The sequence below is a fragment of the Aphidius gifuensis genome, linkage group LG4, assembly GCF_014905175.1.
Source record: "Aphidius gifuensis isolate YNYX2018 linkage group LG4, ASM1490517v1, whole genome shotgun sequence".
NCBI classification, from domain to species: domain Eukaryota; kingdom Metazoa; phylum Arthropoda; class Insecta; order Hymenoptera; family Braconidae; genus Aphidius; species Aphidius gifuensis.
The window spans coordinates 23,441,732-23,455,805 of record NC_057791.1 but is presented as its reverse complement, the minus strand read 5'-3'; the positions used below and the strand labels follow the sequence as shown (position 1 = coordinate 23,455,805).

Genomic DNA, 14,074 nt, shown 5'->3' with positions numbered 1-14,074 from the left:
TTATTTTTTTAAATAATATAAATTAACTTTTTTATTAATTTTTTTGAGTTAAAAAAATATATATATGAAAGAAATTTTTAATTTCTTTTGATTTTTTATCTCAATTAAATTGAAGAGTTTAATTTTCTTCTTTTTGTTTTTTTTTTTTGGTTAAAAAATATTGTTAATAACTGGTAAGTTTAAATTTTTTGATTAATTAATTTAGATTTTTAATTTTGTTTTTTTTTTTGTGAAATTTAAATTGTGAATAAGTTGGTGAAATTAAATGATATTTAGAATTTTTTTAAAAATAAAATTTGGTTTTTATGTTGGGATTGAGATAAATAAGTGAAAAGTTTTTAAATTTATATGAAAAATTTGTAATATTGTTTGGGAAGTTTAATAATTGTATGATTAATTTTTGGATTTTTAATGTTTTTCAGAAATATGGTTAAACAATTTGTGGTGTTTGATGGGAAAATTTGAATCATTGGGTTGAACACACACGCACACACAATGGGCACATAATGTACAAATTAAAATTGTTTGCTTATCGAGTGAATTGATGGAGCAACACAGAGCCAAAATTAAATCATTCAATTTTTGCTAAATGCAAAAATGACAATAGACAAGTCATCAGGCAAATTGGAGGAGAATAATCTAGTCATGAAATTTCTAGTCAATATTTCTGATGGAAATTTGAAAATAAATATTCAAAATCATCAGAATTGTCATCGGCAATCAACACAGGTATGCAGATAAAATTATCATCGATTTTAATCTGTCAATCTGTCAATTATCAAAACCAAAAATACCAAACCAAAAATTAAATTTACAAATTAAAAAAAACCAGCAATACAGCTTTTCTAAATTTAAAATTTAAAAAATCAATCAAAACTGTTTGCTCTAGTCAATTGTAAATAAAACTCGTCAAATAATTTTAAATTAATCAATTGCAGTAAAAAAAAAGTGAGATTAATTATTAAGATTTAGAATTAGAAAAAAAAAAAAATTATTACATTCAAAATAAAAAATAGAGAAAATATATTTATCTAAACTAGTCATGCAAAAAACGCTGGAATTACCAAAGTTAATAATAGTACTATCATAAAATAAATAAATATATATTAATGAAGTGTGAGAAAAAAATTCTAGTCATGAATAATTTTTAACAACTTAAATAATTATTAATTTAAAATCAAATTTTATATTTCTAGTCATGAAATTATGTAATTTTAAAAAAAATCTAGTCAATCGATTTTAGCTGTGAAATTTTGATAATTTAGTCAATCAAAATTAATAATTTAAGAAAAAACTAATCAACAAAAAAAAGTATTAAAAAATAGTATTTATATAATTTATTGTACTATTAATTCAGCAGAGCCCAAAGACTAAGTATAAAAAAAAATATATATAAATTATTATATCCATACAAATCATTCCAGAGTATATTTGAAAAAAAAAAAATTTATAAAACCAAAAAATAATAGTGTGTTTATCTAGTCAAGAATGTCGTGAAACCAAAAATAATTTAGTCATTAAATTGGCTAATTAAAAATGGCATAAACCGATCATGCAGGCCGATTTTATATGCAATTAATAAATTCTAACCGTTCGAAATAAATATTCAAAAAAATAATTAATAAAATTAAATAATTATTATAAATTTTGAATTAATAGTTTTAGTTAATATAAATAATTAAGGTCATTAACAAAAGGCTTAAATCACTGCCGTGGATATGATGCCATATATAGCTAAGTCAAATCTCATAATGAGTATCTAGTCATAAAAATAATTACTAAAAATAATTTCTAGTCATTATGATGTATCTAGTCAATGATAAATACTCAAAAAGTAATTATAATTGTACTAATAATTAATTTTAAAATTTGGGAAAACTGCCAGTATTAAAATAGTTAATAATAATCGAAAAAAAAAAATAAAGAATAATGATGTCCTTCGTGGCAGCTAGTCATTTTTTTCCAAAGAGCATTGTCAAAAAATTAATTAAATTTATTTAAAATTAAGAATAGATAATAAGATAATAATATCAAGGCTGTGCTATTTTTTTAAAAAAGTCAAAAATCTAGTCATTTAATTTGATTGAATTATTAAAATCTAGTCATTTGATTTTATCGAAAAAATAAAATCTAATCGTTTAATTTGATCGAAAAATTAAAATCTAGTCAATTATTTTGATCGAAAAAATAAAATCTAGTCAAATTAATTTAACAAAAATTATTATAATCAAAGAGTAATATATTACGAGTGGAGTCTAGTCAATATTCACGGATGTTCACTCGAAAAATGCAATTAAAAAAAAAATTCTAAATAAAAAAAAAAATATTTGATTGCACAAAGTAGAGTCTCTGGTCTCAATCCGTGGATAACTCTAATTATAAAATATTTATAGAAATAATTAATACAGCTGTATTAATAAAATAAACATAAAAAAAATATTTATAAACGAGAAAAACTGAAAACAAAGAAACAAAAAAACAAAAAAAAAAAAAAATTAATTAAAGTACATATTATGAATTAAGATTAATACGAACTCTGTTTACATATTTTTAAGTAAATTATAAAATAGATTATAATAATTTCGAATAATAAGTAACATAATTTAAAATTTACTAATTTTTGTAATTTTATAATCATGTAAGGAATTCATTTTGTAATTTCTTATTTATTCTGAGTGTAATAATTTTTTTTTTTTAAATTATAATCTGTGTGTCATTGTGTGTGATTAATCTACGTGTGGTTTTTTTTTATATTTAACTTTGAATTGTTTGATGTGTATTTATGAAAAAAAAAAAAAATATTTGAAAAATTTAATAAATTATTTAGAATAAAAAATGATTGTTGTATTTAATTTTTATTTTTTCAATTTTAATTTATTTTTGCTCGTAATTACTTGATTTTTTATTTAATACTTTTAATTTTATTATTTTAATTTAATTTTAAAATCTCTACCAAATTAATCGGCACCCGACCGAGATATCAATTTTTGAAAATTGAAAAAAATACGAATTATGAGGCACGTTGAAAATAATAATAATATTTTATAAAACAAATTTATAATATTTTGATAATTTAAATTTATAAAAAAAAATCAAAACAGAAAAATTTTCGCTAATTGTATTTCTCAATTTCGATGTATGGCATTTTCGTGAAAAATCCACCCCTTTTCCCCCAAAAATAATTACGCGTCGCGAAAAGAATAGAAAAAAAAATATTTTTGCCGGAGAAATCACAAATTAACTTTTGAAATAATTGAAAAAAAAAAAAAGAAAACGGGAAAATTTTCTCTAATTGTAGTACATTAATTTTGTTGTAGGGCATTTTCACGAAAAAAACACCCCTTTTCTCTCAAAAAATATTACGGGCCGCGAGAAAATAGAAATATTATTATGAGCATACGATAGTTTATTTAATTTATAATACGACGAAAAAAAAATTTTCAAAATCGATGCATTTTTGAATGGTGGGGCTATTTGTTAAGATTCTTTTTTTATTAACAATTGCTTTTGTTGTTATTCCGAGCCGACGACGCGTGAATTGATTGAAATCAAATTTAAAAGTTTATGTCACTAATATTTTTACGGTGTGTCGTGTAAATACAACAGCTGTGTTTGTGTGTGTGCGTCGAGTCGGGTACAGTCGAGTAGCGTCGGGTAGCGTCGGGTTGAAATAAAACTATCTCTCTTTTCTATATATCTATCGCGGTCGCGCGGGAGAGTTTCGAGTGGCGGTTCATGGGGGGTAACTCGTTAATCAAAAAATATAAAACTTTAAAAATTAATTGCGCGAAAACGGATGGTTAAAAAAAAAAAACTTATAAGACCTACCTCCCCTAAAAAATTATTCTCTGCAACTTTTATTTCTCTCTCTCCCTCCCTCCCTCCCTCTCTCTCACTCTCTTGTAATTTAATGTATATGTTTAAATAAAAATAGATAAATAAAATAAAATTAAATAAAAAATAAATTTTTATTTATTTTTTTATGATAATGATTTATTTGTTGTGAAAATTTGTAAAAATGTTTATTAAATTTTTTTTTTTGTCATAAATAAACATGACTAAAATGGAAAAAAAAAAATATTATCAAATAAATAAATAAAAAATTTTTATGCTCGTGATTTTAATTAATGTATTTGTGTGTGATTAATCTACGTGTAGTTTTTTTTTACATTTAACTTTTAAATGTTTGATGTGTACTTATTTAAGAAAAAAGAAAAAAATATTTGAAAATTTTGATGAATTATTTAAAATAAAAAACCATTGTGTATTTAATTTTTATTTTTTTAATTTTAATTTAATTTTTTTGTAGTCAAGTATTTATTACAACACCACCATCATAATCATCATCATCGCCATCATCAATAATTGTCTTTAGATATCGTCATGACTTTGTACAATATTTTTTAAATAATTTATTTTTGTATTAAATAATTATTACATGTTATTTTATTTTTTTTTAATTATTGAAGACAACCAAGTTAACAATGTTTTGCAGCTTTATATAAGGCCTTTGCATCAGGCGATTGCGTTTTTTCTTTTTTTTTTTTAAATCTTTTTTACAAGCTCTTACATTTTTTTAATTTTAAAATTTTTTTTTTAAACTAAAAAATACTTTCTGTATAATTTTTTATTTACAACGGAGAAGAATATTAATAAAGAATAATTTTATAATTTTTTTTTTCTTTCATTTTTTTTTCCTTCAAATCAATTTAAATACCTATTACATTTCATATCCAAATAACAAATTCATATTTTTTTATCAATTATTATTTTTTTGTTTATCTTATATTTTATATTTAAGTCTTTTTTTTTTTTTTACATTATTTAAATAATTTTTTTATTTTTTTTCTAAATAAAAGCGTGATACTGACACGCCTAGTCATATTATTATTATTAAAAATAATAATGAATTTAAAAAATACAATATAAACAAAAAAAAAAAAAAAAAAAGTAAAAATAATTAAAAAAATGAAATAATTTTTCACCTTGCCAACTTTTACTTATACTACGAAATTTTCTAAGATCAGCATCATGATCTGGATGATTTATTGGTCTATAGCCTTGTGGTGAACAAAGATGTCTAGTCTACGATAAAATTGTTAATAACCACCATGTAATATATATATTTCTGGATAATAAACAGCTGGATAATGTTCTTTATTTAATTTTCTATCAATATTACGTAAATAACATGATAAATTTGGTCCTCTTTTCCATGAAAATTCACAATGAAATATAAGTATATGATGTTTATTTTTATCTGGCTTTATAACTGGTTTTTTATCAACTGGTTTCATTAAATGTTGTTCAATAAGTTTTTTGGTGTATAAATTAAGTGCACCCTTAATATGTCCAGCTTCATATTCATATGGATAACGACAATCAACAATTTGATATGATGCAATTCCATCTTCAAATTCACCATGAATTAATTTTTCAAGTGTATCTGATGCTATTGATTTTAAATCATCATGTCAACCTTCTGATAATGGTAATATACATGTTTTACTAAAATCACCAGTTAAATCAGCATCAGTTGTACTACGATGTATTGCTGATTTAATATTAGCATGTGCTTCTGTTTTATAATGACAACGTTGTAATAAATTAATTGTTTTGTTAATTTCAATGGTGATAAATTTGTTGGTAAATAAATATCTTGTGTCATTATTAGAACCAAGTTAACCAATTGATGAATTACTATTTGGTGATATAAGTGAACATGAACGTATTTTTGATAATGGTGGTGTACATATTGTATCATTATTATCATTATCATCACAATCATTCTTTAATGATAATGATGGTCCAACTTTTTTTGTTTTTATACGTAGTGCTTTTGGTGTTGTTGATGCACCACGTTCCAATGATATATCCTTAACAATATCACCACTTATTAAATTATTTAAATTAATTGGATATGTATTTGTATTTTCCATAAAATTATCAATATCAATAAGTTCATTAAAACCATCATCCATACTGTCATATCCACATGATGATAACTTTTTTATAAATGTTGGTTTATCACGTGAACAGGATATATTGATACGTGATGGTTTAAACGTATTGGTGATTGTTGTGGATTACAGCCACGTGCTGAATCAATTGACATTCGTCTTGGTGCAAAACCAGATGGTTCAGAAAATCTAAAACCATTTTGAAAGTTGGATAAAACAAGTAGATGTTGTCATTGATTATAGAGGTGTTAAACCACCTGGTTCAACCTCTGGTACAGAGTTAACATGTTTTAATACCTCATTGAAAAAACGTCTAGTTCGTTTTGATTCATACTAAAAATTTATACTTTATAAACTTGTAATTGTTGAACTTTTAATTTTAAAATCATTCTCATTGATTTTTTCCAATGATAATTGTAATCTTATTCTCGACATTTTTGTTTATTAATTTTAAAACATTTAAAAAATTATTCTCTTTTTTCTTTGTCAGAAAAAAATATATTTAATAGATGTATTTGCGTTGTTCAAAAAAAATATTCGTGTTCTTTAAATATGTTGATGCTGCTGGTGATTATTTAGTTTTATTTATTAATTTGTTATTTTAACAGTGTGACGATGATGATTATTTTTTTTTTTTTTCACTTGAAGGTTTTTATGTTGTTGTTGATGATGATGATGATGATTTTGCACATTTACTAGTTTTTGAGTGTCTTGTTAGTAATGAGTTACGCAAGTAAGCTTTACTGCAAACTGTGCAGGTATATGTCTTCGGGTTTTCATTATGATGAGTATCTATATGGTATTGTAATCCTGTTTTAGTCAAATATTTTTTGGGGCAATGATCACATAAAAATTGCATTCTATCTGAGTCACGATGAATTATTTGATGTTGTTTAAGGTCAGAGTTTCGATAAAATGACTTTCCACAGTCTGAACATGGATATCGTCTCTCTTTAGTATGGCTTTTCATATGTTCATGTAATGCAGATGAATTACGAAATTTTTTTTTGCAGTAGGAACATGTGTTTTCTTCCATATTCTTTACATATTCTTTAAAAAAATTATCATCATCATCCTCATTTTCTTGATCTTCTTCTTCATCAATATCTTTATCATTTTCAACACTACTATTTTTTTTATCATCATCATTATCATTTTCTTGATGTTCTGCATCTTTATCTTCATAATAAATGTCATCAGCAGTTTTATTATATTCTTTATCTTCTTTATCATCAACATCTGCATCATTTTTAATATCTGAATCATTACTATTATCCTGGTAATAATCAGCCCACATCTGGCTTGTTGACCAATTTAATAAATTAACAGTTGTTGTATTTGACACGTCCTTTATAATGTCATTATCATCATCATCCTCATTTTCTTGATCTTCATCAATATCTTTATCATTTCAACACTACTATATCATCATATCATTTTCTTGATCTGCATCTTTATCTTCATGTCATCAGCAGTCTTCATCATTATCATATCTGAATCATTACTATTATCCTGGTAATAATCAGTCTGGCTTATTTAATAAATTAACAGTTCACACGTCCTTTATAATGTCATTATCATCATCATCCTCATTTTCTTGATCTTCTTCTTCATCAATATCTTTATCATTTTCAACACTACTATTTTTTTTATCATCATCATTATCATTTTCTTGATGTTCTGCATCTTTATCTTCATAATAAATGTCATCAGCAGTTTTTTTATATTCTTCATCATCAACATCTTCATCATTTTTAATATCTGAATCATTACTATTATCCTGGTAATAATCAGCCCACATCTGGCTTGTTGACCAATTTAATAAATTAACAGTTGTTGTATTTGACACGTCCTTTATAATGTCATTATCATCATCATCCTCATTTTCTTGATCTTCTTCTTCATCAATATCTTTATCATTTTCAACACTACTATTTTTTTTATCATCATCATTATCATTTTCTTGATGTTCTGCATCTTTATCTTCATAATAAATGTCATCAGCAGTTTTTTTATATTCTTCATCATCAACATCTTCATCATTTTTAATATCTGAATCATTACTATTATTCTGGTAATAATCAGCCCACATCTGGCTTGTTGACCAATTTAATAAATTAATAGTTGTTGTATTTGACACGTCTTTTAAAATGTCATTGTCATTATTTTCAATTATTTTAGTTGGTTTTTCAAACGAGTTTCTTTTTATCTGTAACATAAATATTTTTTATTGAATAATTTAATAAATAACAATCAGAATTATTTAAAATATATAAATAATAATATTATTTATTTACCCTTTTATTGCTTAGTGAATCATCAAATCTGGATGTATCACTATTAATTTTATCAATGCTTGGCACAATATTATTATCAATATGTGGTGGTTCATGTTGTTGAATTACATCTGCAATATCCTCATTGTGTACATTTGTTTGTTTTCTTTTTAAATTAACTACTTCACTTGTTTTTTTTTTATGTAATTGAAAGTTATCAGAATAATTAACTTTATCCATTTTAATATTCACGCGTAATGAGGATGATAATTAAACCTGTTGATATTTTTTCACACTGACTAACTTTTGTGTAAAATATTAAGTTTATTTTCTTTTCTTTTATTTAGAGGATGTTAAACCTGTTGATATTTTTTCACACTGACAAACTTTTGTGTAAAATATTATGTTTATTTTATTTTCTTTTATTTTCTTTTTCAACTTATTATGATTATTATTATTATCAATTCTTGTTTATATTATTGATTTTTTTCAATTGTATTATTTTAAATATGAAAAATAAAAATATATAATTTAAAATTTGAAATTTAAAATATTAAATAATTATCATAATCAATTAGTTAAATTTATTTTAAATATATATCTATGAAATAAAAAATAAAATAATTTTTTTTTTATTTTAAGATTATTTATGTCAGCAACTCCAACATCATGAGATGCCGCATTGTTGACATTCTTTTGTTGTCTTTTTTTCTCGTATTTGTTGTAATTTTTTTTATAATCATCATCATCTTTATCATCAACAATTTTATCAGCATCAGCATTATTATAAATTTTACATTTTGTATTATTAATTCTATTATTATTTTTCTTTTTACTTTTAATATCATCAACTTTTTTTTTACTATTATTATTATCAATGCTTGTAAAATATAAACCACATGTACAAGATAAAAAATGCTCATAATTTTCACTTATATTTGCCATAGTTTTTTAAATATATTTTATTTATAAAAAAATAGAAGAAAAAGCTAGAATAATAATTGAAGAATATAACAACAGTAAGTACTGTTATTTTTGATAAATTATTTATGTCATCTAAATTGTTTCACTTTGTATAAAAAACCACCAAACATAACTTGTTATTGTGTCAAAAATAATTGTTGATATATTTTTGTTTACAAATTATTAGCTAACAGCATGATTTTCGTCTTGTTATTATTCCAGCGATCTAATTATTAGGTATATTTAAATTACTATCATTCATTTATCAATAAACACACGTTCAATTATTGTTGTTAAATTTTAACAATAAAACTGATGCTGTGATGCACTGTATATAAAATGATTGTTGGCTAAATCCCAATGGCGATTAAAAAAATGATGAATAGAAGTAAAAAACAGTAAAAAAATTGAAAAAATAATAAAAAACAATTTGGAGCAGAAAGTGCTGCACTCTGTAACGAGGTGGTACAAATGTGCATCTAGCTTACCGACGAATTTAAAATAAATAAATTTTAAAAATACACAGAATGATGTCACGATGCTGTGTTAATAAAAAATTTAAAAAAAGGAAAAACATGAAAGAGTGATGATTAACGTTGGGATAATTTATCCTGTCTTTAAAATTTTATTGGATTTATATTTTCCTTTTTTTCTATGAAATTTCGAGGAAAATAATTTGTTACATTCAATTGTTGTGAAAAAATTAACATTCAAATGAACAATCACATCTTTCAGAATTTTATTGAACCAATATAATTTATTCTTTAATATTTTTTCAATAAAATTCTTCTTTGTATTTAATTTGTGTCAAAAAAAAAAAATCCATCAAAATTCAAATTGCAAAAATAAATAAAAGCAACTAAAGTTTAAACTTTACTAGCTTCAGGTCAATTAATTTTATGATCATGTCATCCGGATCAATTGCTATTTCTGGTGGTGGTTAACGTGATTCTGATGACGTTGATTTTTAAATTGATTTACCAGTAATATTAAATACAAAAAAAAAAAAAAAAAAAAGTACCCTGTGTACTTTTAGCTTGTCATCTTGGTGAAAAAATTTTACCAATAAATATCATGTACAACCTATGAAATTATAAATATTTCAAACTTTTGGTTCTTTTAAAACACATACATTTCTTCGATATATAAATTACATTTTTTTATAAATTAAATAATATATTAATAATTATTAATTAGATTTCAAACTATTTCCATTAATTTTAATTATTTATTTTGGAATTACAATTTGTTGAAATTATAAAAATTTATTAATCAAAAAACAAAAAAATTATAAAGAAGTAATTATAAAAATAAATAAATATATAATTTATAAAGTAAAAAAAAAAGTTATTGTCAGAGTTATAATTATTATCTACTATAAGCGTTGTAATAATTATACCACGTAAATTAACAAGGACAATTGTTGAGTGTAATTGTATTTTTTGAATTCATCATTTACAATTATTTTTGAAATTGTTTTATAATAATGCAATTGGCCTTGTTTTTGTGGTATGGAAATATCAATTTAATTATATACATTGATAAATTATTAGAGCAATCGAAATATTCCATGTAATTCAACAAAACATTTATTGAGTGTAATTATATTTTGTTTAAAATTATTATCAAACAAAATACATTAGTATGACTATTGACTGTTAAAATAAATTATTGTTAATTTTGAAAAATAATATTATTGGAGTTATAATTACTTTCTACTATAAAAATTATAATAATTATACCACGTATTTTAACAAGGCATTTATTGAGTGTAGTTATATTTTTAAAATTTAAAGTTTATTGCTGATGCAATAATTATGCCTTGTTTAGGTGATTAAAAAAATATAGGTATAAATAAAAAATCGTCGTCAATTGCAAAAATGGTTGAAAGCATTAATAAAAATAAATAAAATATTACAAACATGAATTAAAAATACAGACACACATACATGTACACAATATTATAAACTTGAAGCTCTCTTTTGTAGTCTCTGCAAATAAATTATAAATTGCTCAACAAAAAAATTAATGACATAATTTTTTATGACACAATGTATGCTATTGTTTTAAGGTACAACTAGGGAAAATTAAAAATAATGACGATTTCACGAATTTTATAGAGTAGATAATTGAAATAACGATACACCCTTTTCTTTAATCAGTTTTTTTGTTATAAGATGTTTTTTTGATTAATTAACTGTTAAAGATGGTCCTTTTTTTTGAGGTTAAACATAGGCTCTTATGGAAAATGATGTTTGGCTTTTTATAATACCCCATCGAAATACTTGAAAAAGTAATGCCATATTTACCAAAAACTAAAGGATAAACTAGAAAAAAAGACGAAAAATCATCACCCAAATTTAGTATAGGTTTTAATATTCAATTTTAATTAATAGAGGATAATAAATTTTTGTCTTTGTCTAAATACTTGAGTGGAAGTGAGGAACAGTATTCTCTTTCTAATCTTTCGTCCTTTTCGCACTCATGAATATATAATGTTTTTAGCAAACATCCGCCAGATGTCTCTCATTTTGCCCTAGTTGTACCTTAACTTTTAAGGTTAAATGTTTACCACGTGTATAGTACACACGTGGTCAGCATGGTCAGCATCAATAGAAATTGCGATTCTCGAGTTCTCGACGTTAACCGATGTTAACCGATGTCTCTTAACATCGGGATCTTTTAGAGTCGAGAATCACAATTTCTACATATTGATGCTGACCAGTGTGGATAGTACACACGTTATAAACATTTAATTAAAATACAGCATTTATAACAGTCAAACTTAAGGGAGTTCGAATGTGTATTGAGGTGGTGGAAAAAAGGATCGTTTACTCCAGTCTACTCCAAAAAAGTGAACGGTACCGCATAAAATTTTATAAATTTTTATTATAGCATTGAGGTGTCCACTAGGCCACATTTCTTGTTTGTAGTTTTTTCGTTTGAACTCCCTTAAGCAACCTTAAGGAGGTTATGCACAAATTCATTGCGGGTGTTGCGGGACGCTTCTGACGTCACAGACAAAACTGAGATCGGGTAAAAAATAAAGTGTAAAGCGCCTGCGCTCCTCGCCCAATATATGGGACTGCGAGTGTGTATATGTGTGTTTGAACATGCCATACGTTGCCACATCTAATTTTTGTAAAGTTTATAATTAATTACTCATTAATTGACCGATCAACATATAAAAATTTTTCGCGCAATTATTAAAACTTGGTTTCTAGTATATGTGTGATTTTTTTCAAGACTTATTCATCATTTTTTCTATCCGAAAAAAATGGTTGAAATCTCCATAAGAACCAATGTTAAATAATATTTTCAATAATTAATTACAACAAATTCAACCGATCAACATAAGAAAAAAATTATACCGTCGTATTCAGAATAAAAAGATCTAACTGTGTACAAAATTTTAGAACATTCTCATTATATTTCAAAATAAAAGAGTGCTAGCTGCGTAACCTTTTTAATTTGTAGTAGTTGTGTGTACCCGGCCTATACAATTAACACACAAATACGACTGCAGCAGTGAATTGGAGTAAATTTCGGAATTTTTTTTCGTAATCGAAAAAAGTACAAATCTAAATCAAATTTAGTAATTTCGAGTAGAAAGTTTAGCAGATACAGATCAAAACGTAGGTTTTTCCGTTTATGGCCGTGTTAAATCGGTCAACTTTATTTCACAGTCGAAAAATCTGAAAAAATTCTACAAAATAGCGAATTATTCTAGCTAGCGATTAAATAAGAAAATTAGCAAAATCGAGTAGAGAGAACTCGTATTTACATTCAACCTTAAGAATCTTTTTAACATTTTGAATACAATTTTATTAGAAAATATTAAGATTTTTTTATTATAAGTGAGTTGAAAATGTTGGGTGAATTAGAAATAGACAAAATCTTTGAAAAAAAATGTGAGAATACAAGTCAAACTTCTACACAGTCGAACAAAAAACGTCAAAAGGTTCGTATATTTTATAATATAGTAAATTAAACATTACACTATTGTATAAATATAAATATATTATTTTTTTTTTTTAGATATATCATCAGCAGTATGATAATTCCTATGCCAAAAAAATAATAATAATTGACTTTATTAATGATGATTGCCTAAGTGAAATATTTATGTATATTCCAGTATGTGAAAGACCAAAAATTGCACAAGGTATGATAAATAACATATAACTTGTTTATTTAAAAAAAAAAATTATTGTCATAATTGATATTATATTATAATAAATTTGCATTTAATTTTTTTTTTCAGTATGCAAAAACTGGAATAGAGTTGTTCATTCTTATTGTTTTAAAATAAACAAACTTGAACTATCTCATTGGGAATACGATTGTCCTCAAAACTTTTTAGAGCAATTCAAAACAAATGAGAATAAATCAAGTTTCTTAAGATCACTTCTTGATAAATGTTGCAGTTATTTAACAGAATTAGACTTGGTAGCTTATGATAGTTCTAACATAGTGCCTATTGTTAATGAATATTGTCCAAACCTAGTGAAACTTCGACTAAGATTGAGACATCCTTTTGATAATAAAGATTTTAAAAATGCATTTTCACGTATGTCTAAACTGAAAATATTAAAAATTATATTTCAACGTAGTCCTAAAATACCTAAGACTTTAATTTTGTCATTGAAAAATGTTGGAAATACTTTGAATGAACTCACTCTGTTAAGTCAAAGCGAGGGCACAGTGACATTGAGTCAATTCCCAAACTCATTCTTGACTGTAAGTTGAACTATTTATATCTATTACAATTAAAAAATTAGAAAATATAATTTTAACTCTTTTCATTTAATTATAAATTATTTTTTTTACAGGTAATTCCTCAACTAGAAGCCTTGAAAAAAATTGAAATTGGGG

General features: G+C 24.0%; 1 protein-coding gene, 1 long non-coding RNA gene and 1 pseudogene across 2 annotated transcripts; 1 reads left to right on the top strand and 2 right to left on the bottom strand.

The window, feature by feature from the left end:
* Positions 1-122: 122 nt before the first annotated feature.
* On the top strand, positions 123-559 carry LOC122855846. Its single transcript, XR_006374098.1, has 2 exons — positions 123-173; positions 423-559. It is a non-coding gene; the product is annotated as an uncharacterized LOC122855846 (long non-coding RNA).
* Positions 560-4,956: 4,397 nt separating this feature from the next.
* On the bottom strand, positions 4,957-6,184 carry LOC122854088 (annotated as a pseudogene).
* Positions 6,185-7,512: 1,328 nt separating this feature from the next.
* Positions 7,513-8,374, bottom strand: LOC122854087 (protein PFC0760c-like). The gene is made up of 2 exons (XM_044154499.1): positions 8,258-8,374; positions 7,513-8,169 (listed from the first exon to the last, which is right to left on the bottom strand). The coding sequence occupies exon 2, from the start codon at positions 8,050-8,052 to the stop codon at positions 7,513-7,515; it is 540 nt and encodes a 179-aa protein (XP_044010434.1). The 5' UTR covers positions 8,053-8,169; positions 8,258-8,374.
* Positions 8,375-14,074: the final 5,700 nt, after the last annotated feature.

Bases quoted from the DNA above. Each gene is read 5' to 3' on its own strand.
- LOC122854087 (XM_044154499.1), bottom strand. From the start codon at position 8,052: ATGTGGGCTGATTATTACCAGAATAATAGTAATGATTCAGATATTAAA.